The 13,011-nt window shown below is 33.6% G+C and overlaps 1 protein-coding gene across 2 annotated transcripts in view; it reads right to left on the bottom strand.

Moving 5' to 3' along the window:
* Nucleotides 1-2,764: 2,764 nt before the first annotated feature.
* The window catches only part of LOC114513506 (ovostatin homolog 2-like), a 42,869-nt gene continuing 32,622 nt past the window's right edge, over nucleotides 2,765-13,011 (bottom strand). Inside the window, exons 25-36 of one of the 2 annotated variants that reach the window (XM_036019366.1) lie at nucleotides 12,734-12,815; nucleotides 11,991-12,147; nucleotides 10,308-10,382; nucleotides 9,270-9,435; nucleotides 8,246-8,457; nucleotides 7,116-7,325; nucleotides 6,543-6,667; nucleotides 5,390-5,480; nucleotides 4,953-5,021; nucleotides 4,121-4,223; nucleotides 3,316-3,391; nucleotides 2,765-2,890 (exon numbers count right to left, since the gene is read on the bottom strand). In XM_036019366.1, the coding sequence (XP_035875259.1) occupies nucleotides 3,339-3,391; nucleotides 4,121-4,223; nucleotides 4,953-5,021; nucleotides 5,390-5,480; nucleotides 6,543-6,667; nucleotides 7,116-7,325; nucleotides 8,246-8,457; nucleotides 9,270-9,435; nucleotides 10,308-10,382; nucleotides 11,991-12,147; nucleotides 12,734-12,815 (1,343 nt within the window). In that variant the 3' untranslated portion in view covers nucleotides 2,765-2,890; nucleotides 3,316-3,338. Of the gene's footprint in view, nucleotides 2,895-3,315; nucleotides 3,392-4,120; nucleotides 4,224-4,952; nucleotides 5,022-5,389; nucleotides 5,481-6,542; nucleotides 6,668-7,115; nucleotides 7,326-8,245; nucleotides 8,458-9,269; nucleotides 9,436-10,307; nucleotides 10,383-11,990; nucleotides 12,148-12,733; nucleotides 12,816-13,011 lie in introns of both variants that reach the window. The other variant, XM_028532841.2, reaches the window with a different exon arrangement.

Here is a 13,011-nt window from a genome sequence, read left to right as displayed (position 1 = left end):
CCTGTAGTCATGGAATCATTCTCACTTCCCAATACCCTTCTGTGCTTCTTTGCAATGTTTATTCAGCTTGATGAGCAACTCTGACCTTAGGTTCAAACAAACATTGAAAACCATGAGCCACAAAGGACTCACCTTGCCCAAATCTACTTTTTTTCTTCTTTATTCAGGTTTAAGTTTATTATTTTTTATGTCACAATTTTTATTTTTTATTCTATTACAGTTATCCTGATTTTTTCCCTCTTGCCATATGCCACCCAGCTCAGCCTTCTCTCCCACAGTCAGTCCCATTCATGGGCCATTCTGTGGGCCATTCAACACGTTCTTTGACTAATCCCTTCTCCTTCCTTCCACCATTCCTCCCCCCTCACCTCCCCTTCTATAGCTGTTAGTCTGTTCTATGTTTCCACGTCTCTGGTTCTATTTTTCTCATTTGTTTATTTTGTTCATTAGATTCTAGTTATAAGTGATACCATATGGTATTTGTTGCTTGTCCACTGGCTTCTTTCACTTAGCATAATAGTCTGCAGTTTCATCCATGCTGTCATGAAGGTTAGGAGCTCCTTCTTTCTTTCTGCTGTGTAGTACTCCATTGTGTAAATGTATCACAGTTTTTTAATCCACTCATCTGATAGACACTTGGGCTGTTTCTAACACTTGGTTAATATAAATAGCACTGCTATATTTTCTTTATGAAAATATGCAAGATAAGCAAAACAACATTTTCAGGAACAATGTAGCAGAGGTCTCCCAGAATGTTTGGGAAACAATTGGAACCAAGGATATTAAGAAGTTTACAGAAAGTAAGAAGAAAAATGTGTATATTATGGGAAAGAAAGAAAAGCCTTTAAGTGATGATGGAAGAAAAAAGTAAAGGAAAAGAAACTGAGACTAAAGAAAAGAGAAAGGACAAAATTGATGAAATGGCATCAGAGAATAGGATTTCTAGAAGACAGTAAAAGGAATGCTAAGTATTCAGACATTAGTTAAACATATGTATAATTTATTTCAAAATGCAAAACAGTGTAAGAACATGACAGATGGAATGAATTCCCATTGTCCAAAGTATTTTTGTGTGGAGAATAAGAGGAACAAGAACCAGATGATGATTTGATAACACAAATGTCTTCTGAATCAGAACTATAAAGATTCCATGAAATATTACATGGTGGTCTAATTTGCTAAAAACTTCTTAAGTGAGCACACACACAATCACATCAAAGCTTGGCATTTCCTATGCAACATTTCTAAACTGGAATATACCTTATGCCTAATTTTTTGTTAAAATTTGAACCAGGGCAATGACTGTTGTTTTATTTTTTTGTCAAAAATACAGTGGAGAGGGATTTCAATAAAAAGTGTAAGTAACAGAGCTGTATTGTTCATCCACAGTCTAAATCTTTCAAAGATATTTTGATCTCAGTTCCTTTTACCTCCAATATTCATTGTGACATCATGAAATTTTGCAGATATAAACATTAAATCCCAGACTTTGTCTGTGTCTTGAGGTATAGCAAATAGTTGACTCTGCATACCCTCCTTGTTTGCTTATAATTTGAAGAAAAATTTTATTATCTGAGCAGACTTATATTGAATATATGCCAGGTAAAATGAGGGCTAAGAACTGATTACTTACTTTGGGAAAACCAAAGTTTCCCAGTAAGAGAAATTATTTATCACAAAGTAAATTTCCTTCATTTTTCTTGACCCTTTAGCAAAAAATGTACTAGAAGAGTCACATTTTCCTTAAGTTAAATACTTGAATAGATAGAGAGATGGGGTGTTTTTAAAAAATATGAATACTGGTATCTTATCTACACATGTAATGCATCATGTTTTGGTAAAATAAGAGAGTTCAGATGGTATGAAGATATTCTTAACACAGCAAAATAAATTTTTGTAGCACCAGAAATAGACTTGAGCTTAACAGTTCATCTGTGATAAACCAATTAATAAAGATTTTTAAGGGCTAATTGTAATTTAGGTATTATTTAAAGTATACACTGACAGAAAGGTTACACAAATAAATGTCTAATCATCTCCTATGGAAACACTGTATTTTAAATTTGTTGAATATTGATAGAGTCTAGGACACTTTTTCTAAAATTTTTTCCACTCTAAAACTGGAAAATTTACTTTTGGCTTTTTCTTGTCTGTAGCAGTGTCTCAGCAGAGGCAGAAGCTTGTGTTAAAGTTAGTAGAGAAATTGTTTTCATTTCCATCCCTATTTCTTCCCAGTTTTTTCCTACCTCCTTCTTCTCAATATTAATTCGTTGCTATAATAGTAGTGTTAAGTTAAGCCAAAGGTAGACTTTGAGCATTGCTTTTCAGTAATAAGTGATAAGCTCAGAAAAATAAAATAATTTTAAAAAGATAAAATGCCCTTGGATTAAATTCTCACTCATAAACAGAAATCCAATAAATTTATCAGTTAATTTGTGATTCTGTAAGCAACTCCCCCACCATTCTTCGATGGTCTTTTACTGAAAAGACTTTATGATTTTGTTGTTTTGTTTTTTATTTTATTTTCTTGAGCTCACATGAAATCTTGTTCAATTTAGTCTCTTTTTCTCCTCCTCATGAACCCCGACTTTTTCTCTTTCTCTGGATGTTGGGGCATTCTATGTGTGCTATATGTCATAATGCCTAAAAACTTGAATTCAGAATTTATAACAATAAAGCAAATTATTTGCTATCAAATGAAGTCCTGTGTTTTTTAGGATGAAAATTATGGGCTACTGGAAGAAAAGAAAGTCAGAGACTCCGATGTGAAATCACAGCATTTAATGGATAATAAAGAAAATCTGAGAAGAAGTCATAGCAGGTTGTAGATTCTGCATGGTTTTCTTTCAGGTTTGATTCAGAAGAATGTTTCTTCAAAGCAAATACCTTTCTACCTAGGATTTAAAACATTCTTTAAAAAATAAATAAAAGTGGGAATGTACACATACATAAGTATAGATATACAAACATATCTATATACACACATACACATTTAACATGTATATGAATATGTATAAATATACATACATACATATATAATGACCTATCTACCAACTTATGAAACAAAAATGAGAGATTTTTAAAATGAACTATCTGCATATTCTTTCATGCTATTTTAAAGAAATTAATAAAACTTAATGTTATTAAGATTTTATATAATCTTATATAATGTAGAATGCTCATCTAGTGCATATCTATACAAACCTCCTTAAATACCAGAGACTTCTCTTTGTTGTATTCAATATTTCATTTTTAGGTTTTAATTATCTTACCAGATGTGTTTTCAATGGTCTATACTGGATACAATTTCCTTACCTTTTTCTGTGTTTTGTTTTGTCTCACAGGGAAACTGAAACACTGCTGAAATTATAAGAAATAATGGCATACTCATCTGGAAAATAAAGAGCAAATTCATCCATAGTAGAGCTCAAACTTTCTATAATCAGATTATGTTGGACAGTTGTAGATACGTGAAGCCTATTCTTTTCAGTAATTTTGCAAGACAGTCAATCACTTCTCTATTTTCTAAATCCAAAAATATGTTATTAAAATTTAAAGCACTTGATAATGTAAATATATTCTGTTAGTAAATGACAGAGTCAGAATTCAAATACCTCTGGACAAACTTTGTAGGATATTCAATATGGAACTAATAGCATGAATAATCCAGGGAAATTTTTTATGGTCTCTTATTTATAATGGTCTCTTTTTTATAATATCTTAGTAATTGGTATGGAACCTAATCTGTTAACATTTCCTATAACATTTCAGAACAATCCTTTTCAGATTGAAGTTTATAAAGGTAGCATGAAATGGTAAGTCTTGCCATGAACAACAAAAAGGACTTGACACTTAGCATAGTTTGTATTCCGAGTTAAAAGGGAGCTCTTGCACATTATATCAGAAGGATTCTAGGTGTTGAAAAACTCTGGTAACTGGCAACTGGCCCAGTCAGAAGACATATTGCAAAGGAACAAAAATTCAATATATAAAATAGAACCATTGATTGTATATAGTCTTTGCAGACTGAAGATGATTTTGGAAAATTTTGTAGCTCTGGGAATCTTAGATCTAGATAATCATGTTCAACAGCTTTAGGGTGTGGTTGTGGCTTGCCTACCTTTTTCATAATAATCATACACCATGACTGGGGCTGGCTGAATGTTGGACACAAGGTTGCTTTGCTCAACAGAGAAAGTGAAACTGTTTGCTGTTCCAGAAACCTATAAAACACAAATTACTAATACATCAGAGAAGATCTGGAAAAAATCTCTGAGAAAATTATCTCCAGAAGTTCATGATCTGTCCAATTAAATAGATCGAAAGTATCAATATTGTACATCTGACATAAGGACATGATCTTAAATAATTAGTGAGGTAAAATGAAATTGTACAAATATTTGAGTTCTATTGCTTATATTGAGCTGCAAGAAATTTGTCTGAAAGCAGTAATGTAGGCACTTATGTGAGTGGCAATAATGTACACATAGAAAGGATGACTAGGAGGTTGGGATGGCTTGTGGGGGGAGCGATGGGGAGAAAATGGAGTCAACTGTACTTGAACAACAGTAAATAAATAAATGAATGAATAAATAAATGAAAAGGATGACTAAAACACATGCCACCTTCATCAGAGTTCAAGTAAAACTATAATAGATTTATAGAGCTACTCTGTGACCAAACTATGTGAGATGCAATGAGGAATGAAAAACAGGGAAATTATGTTTCTAAACTTAAGAATTATCTAGTCAGATAGTCAAGGCATGCATGAAATAACATTAGGGTTAGCTGGGAGAAGATAATCATGAGGATAGAAGACCATTGATAATCTGTAATGTCCAATATTGTTTGAGAAACCATGTCATGAATATCTATAAGGAATAGACTCATTCAATTATCCTTAGAAGAAATAAAGAAAACCATGAAAGAAAAAACATTATTGCTCAGCTTACATTTTCCAAGTAGAAAAGAACATGGTCATTCTTGACTTCAGTCTTCATCACTTTGCCATTGTTTTCAAGCTTTGAAAGAATTGGCAGGGAAGGTTAGGCAATTATATTAAAGAGTACTATTTCAGTGCTGAATGCTTTATAATTTTTATTTAACCAATTGTCAGGACTCTAACTTATGGAATGGTTCCTTGTGCCATGATATTTTCATAAGCACAAAGAGGAACTTAAGAAACAGACTACAGACTATGGGAAATAATGCTTGCTAATTGCTATAAGTTAAGAACACCATCCTTCAACACTACATCAAAAATAAAAATATGAACTCTTGAATAAGTTAGTTTAAATGAAGAATTCCATAACTTGGTTTTGCTAACTAGTTATTGCATCTATACAGTATTGCTTTTTCTGTGTTGAAAGATTGGGTTTCTATTATTTACCTCCTCAATGGATGACATGACTGAAGTAAATCCTGATAGCATTTTTATATCTACAAGGACTATATTGGAGTTATTGCGCATTCCAGTGTATCTGAAATTTAAAAACAAAACACTAGTTTAGATATCAGTTTAGAAAAGTGACTTATGGCAAGTGTGGTGGGTACATACATACTAATGAGTTATACATCTGGAGAAAAGGCACAGATGAAGAGAAAACACCTGAAGAAAGCCATTCTCAAACATCTCAGAATGGCATGGTTGGAATGATAAAGGATGAGATGAAATAAAGCGACATAAATTGCAGTAAATAATGAATTATCTGAACTTATAGTTTCCCCAAATCCTACTTTTAAGATTACCTGAAGTTTCAAAGTCAGAATTTATAAACAAAGGTTATACATTAATATTACACTTGTCTGTGGTAGGTGTGCACAAAACCTAAAGGAAATCTTCAGTTAAAAAGTCAGATGTTGGGAGAGTCATAGAGGAGACATGTCCTTAAGAGAAGTTCTAGGTTGTGTCCCTAACACTGGACAGGATTGTTGGGATGTGAAGTTAATTTAGTTCTTATTTTGGTTCTGGTGTTCATGAAACTATCATTTGGAAACCCTAAGGAAATCCTTCAAAATGATGTTTCTTAGTGTTTCTTCACATATTAACTAAGGTTAAAACCCTTTGGCATGTATAGTTTATATTTTAATTGAAAAGAATTATTTTGCTTTTCTATCTGAAAAATAAAAATTTAAATATTACTCTGTATAATTATAGAAAAAACATTTACAGATATCCTCCTCTAGGCCCACCTGTGCATGTTTTTAGGTGGAAAAATAGTATCTCCACTAATAGTACTTCCATAAAAAAATGGAGGCACTGCTGGAGTGTCTGTGTGGCAGAAGCCTGCAAGTTATATTTGCATGCAGTACAAATTACACTTGTATAATTCTAGCTCTGATTTAGTTTAAGTACTAAATTGTTGTGTCTATACAGAAAGCTATAAAATGACTGTGCTATAGAAATTACACACTAACAAGTAAACTCACATCATAGGTACCATCATTCATAGTTTGTTATTTTGCTATGGTTTAAAATAACTCTCTTGTAATATATTACCCTCTCTCTAATGAGGAAGTTGGTATTAAAATGGGATACTTACTTGATGGTTACTGTCAGGTCAAAAGTACTCTGAAATATATCCGAAGAGTTTTTCTTTACCATTTCCAAGGAAAGGAAAAATCCAGATTCCTTTCTAGGTAGTAGCACATTATACTTAAGGGTAGCCTAGAAAAGATAGCAAATCATTAAAAAAAAACCCATCCATTTATTCAGTAGTAAAAACTAAAGGACTTGTTGTTTCTCTTATTTTCATTACTAACGCACAATATCTTATATTTCTCTTCATCAAGGAATAAGGTTAAATGTAATTGTTTAGCTTTCAAAATACACAAGAATCTTTATAACATAATTTAATAAAAATATCAGAATACTTTCTAACAGTGACACTCCTCAAGAAACTTTTCAGTTACCTAGTTATCCTTAAGAGTAAATACTTCCTCATAAAATAACTTGCATTTTCAGCCAATGAGTAGAACATATCAATGGGAGAAAGAGTAAAAATAATCATAGAATTATGAAAAATGGTAGAATAACACTTTACATATAACTGAACAGATAGTCTGACATTTTTACTGACAAATATTCATGTCCCTCTCAGGTAGGTATTTATTACCTGGATAAATGCACAGCCATGTCCTTCCACATCTACTGTGTATTGTCCGTATGCTTTTGTTAGCTCTGAACGTTGGACCAGTAAGCGGTTGTCATTATTAACCTGGAAAATCTCACTGGATTCTTCACCACTAAAGGTGACAGTGTTTTGACCATTAGAGAATGTTACCTTCATATAGCGGGTTAAGGCAAGAAGACAGACAGCAGTGTCCTGCACAGAATCGTAGAAGCAAGGATATGAGCTCTCTTATGTTGCAGTATTTAAATCAGTCCACACAAACATTCCTAAACAGGTCAATAGAACACCAAGAAGCAATATCCTCAAGATCAGGAAACTATATGATTGTGATAGTTGTTGCCATTTAAATTTGTTTTTACTGATCTTAATCAGATTTTATTGTTCTAAAGGATTATATAAAGTATAATCTGCTGTTGAAAGCAGTGCCAAATATTTTTTGATTTGATGTTATATAATTAAGCTGCCATAGGCAATGCTTATTTGTACCCAACTGTCTTTGAAGATGGGAAGTCAGACTCTTACAAGGCTGGTGGGAGAGTCACTAAGAAGGTTTTACTCTGAAATAAAGACAGTAAAAAGAAAGCAAATAAGGAAGTGAAGATTTTCCCCAAGGCAGTAAAACTGCATTTCCTTGCATTTAAATGTTGCTTTTTTTTTTTTTTGGTTAGAAGGACATATATCATTTTTTCTCATACCGATTTCTTCTGTTATACATTCATTTCATTTGCTTTTCCTGATGTGCAAACCACAAAAATATTTCTTTTTGGCCAAAATATCTAACTTATCATCAAGATTCTGATGTTTATGACAACAATCTCTTCTAGACTTACATTCTATTTTTACTGTGTAAATGGAGATATAAATCAGGCATAGATTCCTTGAAAAGGGTCCTCATTTTATTCATCTGTAAATAGATAATTCCAAGTAGAGTTCCTGATACACAGAAACTGACCAATAAATAAGTGTTAACTAAATATAATAGGATTTATAACAGCAAATATCCTTTGTCTCCGCAGGCATTTTCTACAGTTGTCTCTGCTGTCTAGAGTATGGTAGAGTAGTGTCTTTTGCATCAAACCTATTGTTATTAATATCAGACCCACATCCATCACCTGGGTGGAAGAGAAGCCTCCGTGGGAATTCATCTGTTGGACAAGCCACTGCACAATCTTACTAGCATAGGTGAGGTCAGGAGTTTTTTGGGAAATGATGGCCAACAGTACATAGCAAGTCTTCTCAGTCTCAGCAGAAGGTGCCCAAGGAATAAAGGATGGAGATGCTTCTGTCTGGGGTTTCTTAGCTCTTTGCCAATATATCACATTATCTGAGAAAAAAAATTCACACAGTCCCTATGAAGAGAACTGACTACACATAAGAATGATGCAAATTTCATTCTTGACCTCTGTTATGGTCTCAAAGGTGCCCCTCAAAACTCATATGTTCAAGCTCTACTCCCCCAAATACAGAATTGACAGTATTTGGAGACAGGGCCTTTGAAAAGGGGAATAAGTTAAAAAGAGGCCATTAGGGGCCTAATCCATTATGATTGGTGTTCTTATTAGAAGATGAAATTTGGACACGGGTAAGAGACACCAGGGACACGCGTGCATGGACACACACACACACACACACACACACACACAATGTGAATACGGAGGGAGTAGATGGCCATCTACCAAACAAGAATAAGGCCTCAGAAGAAGCCACACCTGCTGACAACTTGATCTGGTAATTCTGTCTTCAAGAACCATGTAAAAACAAAAATGAATTTTGTTGTTTAAGCCATCTAGTCTGTGGCATTTTGTACTGCAACCTTAAGAAACAAATATAGCTTTAAATAGCAACTTCCTAAAGTCAAAGTGGTATGTGATTAAGTTTTACAAGCAGTTTTTATTTTCTATAGTATGGTCACTAAGCTGGATTTCCTTTATTTTGCTCACTTCAGGAGAAACTACAGAAAAGAGAAAGTAGAAAACAGAAAATAGATAGTGTTCTTTAAGGATAAAAGGCCATTCAAAAATTCCATCAGAGAAACAGAAATATACCAATGAAGAAAGAATTCCTATATGATCACTAAGTGTCATCACTTTATTCTCAAGGTCATCTCTGTTAGCAAAAGTAAATAAGAATGCTTACTTATTTTTGTAGCAGATTGATCCAGAATGTGGAGTAAGGATTTCACTTGCTTCTCTTTTCCAGCTAATGCAAAAGCATAAGCTAGCATTGCATAATCATAGCCATTGCTAAGACCATTTTCCAATGCATCCTCTAGGCAAAAAAGCCCATGCCGTAGGGCAGGAAACTTGTCATGCAGAAAAACAACATATTTTAAAATGATACCTGAACACTTTATAAGCTCATTGAATATTTAAACTAATCATTCTTTATACCATACATAATATATCCTTGAAGTATACTTTACATACAAACCTACTCATATATATAAACATATGTTATGCTTTATAAATATCAATAAAATTAATTTTAAATGGATTACTAGTATTTGAGAAATAAAATTTAAGTAATCTGAAAAATGCCAGTTTCTATATTTGATCAGTCATATTTTAGTTAATAATAAAAATTTCTTATATGTGGCAAAGAATACAAACTTATTTTTATATTTAAGATACTTTATTATAATACTAAAATAGAACTTTCTAAAGATGATTTTTGAGATTTTTCTGAAGATGATTTTTGAGATATGCAATGACTATGAAATTTCCTAGTATCTTCTTTCAGGAATAGATTATGCAATCAGATAATTTGACCTTTGGATTGGGAGGCAGCCAAGAAGAGCAACAAGTAGGTTGAAATGTTTACACATTGAATTGGTTAGTGAAACATAATACTAGGTTATGGTTAGATGTAGAGATTGGTAGCTTAATCTGAAATTCATAGCTGAACTTCAGAAGATCTGTAAACACCTGAAACGGTATGAAAAACTTCTATATGCGTGCCTGTGTGCATATTTTCCCTAGGGAAAAGCCCAATAGTGTTCATCAAAGGTTTCTATGAATGTAGAATAACTTGAGTAACATCAGTTTAAAGAGAGGTAATAAATGAAATGTTCTTTTGATGTTTCACCCAGTGTGAGAATTTCAAATAACTCCTATTTCACAGTCTGTTTAAGATGCATTCGAATGACTGAAACTGAAAGATGATGGGAATCCTTACTGTGAAGCTGAGCCCAGCTTCCAGGAACGCTCCCACAACGTACGCAGTGAGTGAAATGTCCTCTTCATCTTCTCCCTAATACACACACATGCACAAACACAATGAGTCACACAGGAGAGCAATGCACAAGAGAACAGCTGTTTTTCTCCAATGAAATGAAGTATAAAAAGAAACATGGAAACAATTACCATTATTCCTTAAAAGCCACCCAAGAGTGAAATTTTTAAATTAAATTGTTAATAACCATACTATCTGAGCAAAAATCCATCAGGATTCAACATAACAATGAAAAATGGCATAAAATTAATCTCAAGTATACTTAATGACATATAACTGTATTTATGTTGCCTGATATTAAGTATGAATTCCAAGCAATTCATACAAAGAGTCATATTTTACTTTATTTGGTATTAATTTGAAAAAGCAAAGAAAGAATTTCTCATGGGATGGACCAGAAAGTTGTGAATATTCCTCAACATCCCTGGGAAATTATCCTGGGAAGTAACAATGATCAGGGGACTCGGATTCTTGTAGTGTAAGATTAGAAAAGCGTTAAGTTAATGTGGTTTGCAAACTGTGCATAGAAACATCATGGGGAACTTAAATGTTAAATGAACCAGTATCCACACAAGAGATTCTGATTCAAAAAGTCAGGAATAAGATACAAGGAAATGAATTTTAATGACTCTAGTGATACTGATGCAAATCACAGTCCAATAGCATCTGGGATTTGCTGCTCTAGCATAAGCTTCGTCAGAAGAAAATATTTCTGAGGAGCTCAGTTATCAAGGTGTAAATAACTGCTGATTTTGGGTGCTAAAATAAGATGTGGGGACCAGTGCAAGTTTTTACTTTTTTCTTGCTTCTTTCTCCCACCCAATTTAAAATGTGCACACACACACAGTTATGGAAAAAGATTGGGTAAGATTAGACAAACTGACACAGTGACCAGTAATGAATCCAATCAAAAGAAATGTGGACGTGTTTTAGAAGGGAACATGAAAAATTCTGATTCTTCACATAACAACAGATTCTATTCTCTATCGGGGGCCTCCTGCTGTGAGAAATAGGTTTGAAATAATTTAAACACATTTTCCCACACTAGTAGTGATAGAATGCAGGTGAGCGGCAATCTACAAAGAAAGTAAAATAGGAGAGAGGATGCCTAGTGATTTAGCTACATATGGACAGGAAAAAGGAAGAAGTGATTATTTCATCTGACTTGTGAGGTCTTCATGCTTTGACTTGAGAAGGTATTGGAAGAGTGCTTCATTGAAACAATGTAAATTACTAGATACTCTCCCTGAACTTTCTTGTCACCCATGAATAGGAATAATGACCTATTCAAGGCCCCCTTCATTAACATATCTTTTGGCTCCAAACTTGTGAATGTTCTCTCTCAAAGTTCTTTTCTCTCCCCATTCTCCTATTGCTAGTTTATATCCTGAAATAGATTGATTCTATGGAAGGGCTAAAGACAGTAAGGCAAATAATAGATTGATGAGTTATTTTTATCTAGTCGTGTTGCTGTTGACTAACACACCATAGGCCTATAACTGCCACAGACTCAGAAGGGGTAATATGCACACAAAAAATTTTCAAGTTCCAGATTAGTTAGGCCAGAAGTAGGGAAGGTAGGCAATACAAAAGAGCAGGGAAAGGCTATTTCTGTTAATCTCTCACCTCCCAGGTATTGTTGAAAAGCTTGCCATTACTTCTAAAGCAGCCATTGCTTTCCTGTTTGCTTGAAAGCCAGATCAAGGTCTGTTGTTGAACTCGTTCATCAATGAAAACATGTTTCTTCATTGCCTCAAATATCTTAAAAGTAAGGGCACTGAACCTGTAATGCATACCACCAGCGAGGTGAAAGTTAGAAAAGAAAGAAATGATAATGTCAGCTACTCAAAGGATTCATCACCATTGCTTTAATCTGGCTAATGTTGACTGTAGTTAGTATTGATAGTGGCTCTTTACTTTAGGTCAATAAAAGGTTTTGAACAGCAATATGTGAAAATTAGAGTAGGTAATTTCCAGCCTGTTTATACACAAAGTTCAGGCTGTGTAGTTCATTAGATTATCCACATGTGGTGAGAGATTGGGTGTAATTAGTTACTTTGGGTACTTCTAGTTTTACTCCCCACATCTGCATGGGACTCTAAGAAATGCAGATTAAGTTGTGGCATTTTCCATGGAGTCAACAAGCTGTGGGAGTAGAGAGGGTGTCATTTAATTTGCCATGAGACTCTAGGCATATTGTATTAGAATTGGAATAATCAAATATTTTCGTATTAATGATTCACCTCTGTCGATTCCCTTTGAAACCCACTTTACTTTAAAATCTCCTATGAACTCAACTCCTCTCATTCTCCCATAAACCCTCCTCAGATCCTCTCTACATTATTTCAAATAAAATGTTCATGTCTTACCGTATGTTTCCTTCCTGATTCCTCTGCCAAAACACACTATATGAGCCATCCGAGTTTTTGAAAGACAACTGTTTTTGATAGCCTAAAATACAACATTGTAGAAAATTGTTTTTTTAATCAAAGAAAATTAGAAGAAGAAGAATGGTGTAGCATAAGCCTTATATTTTGGTGTTAGACAGACATGAATCACTAGGTGACTATTTCATTTATTTCTGAACCTGAGGTTCTCTATCCACACTGAGAAAAAATAACTTCTACCTCATAGAGTTTTAATGACA

This window comes from Phyllostomus discolor, chromosome 2 (genome assembly GCF_004126475.2).
Source record: "Phyllostomus discolor isolate MPI-MPIP mPhyDis1 chromosome 2, mPhyDis1.pri.v3, whole genome shotgun sequence".
Classification (NCBI taxonomy): domain Eukaryota; kingdom Metazoa; phylum Chordata; class Mammalia; order Chiroptera; family Phyllostomidae; genus Phyllostomus; species Phyllostomus discolor.
This window is presented reverse-complemented; position numbering and strand designations above follow the sequence as displayed.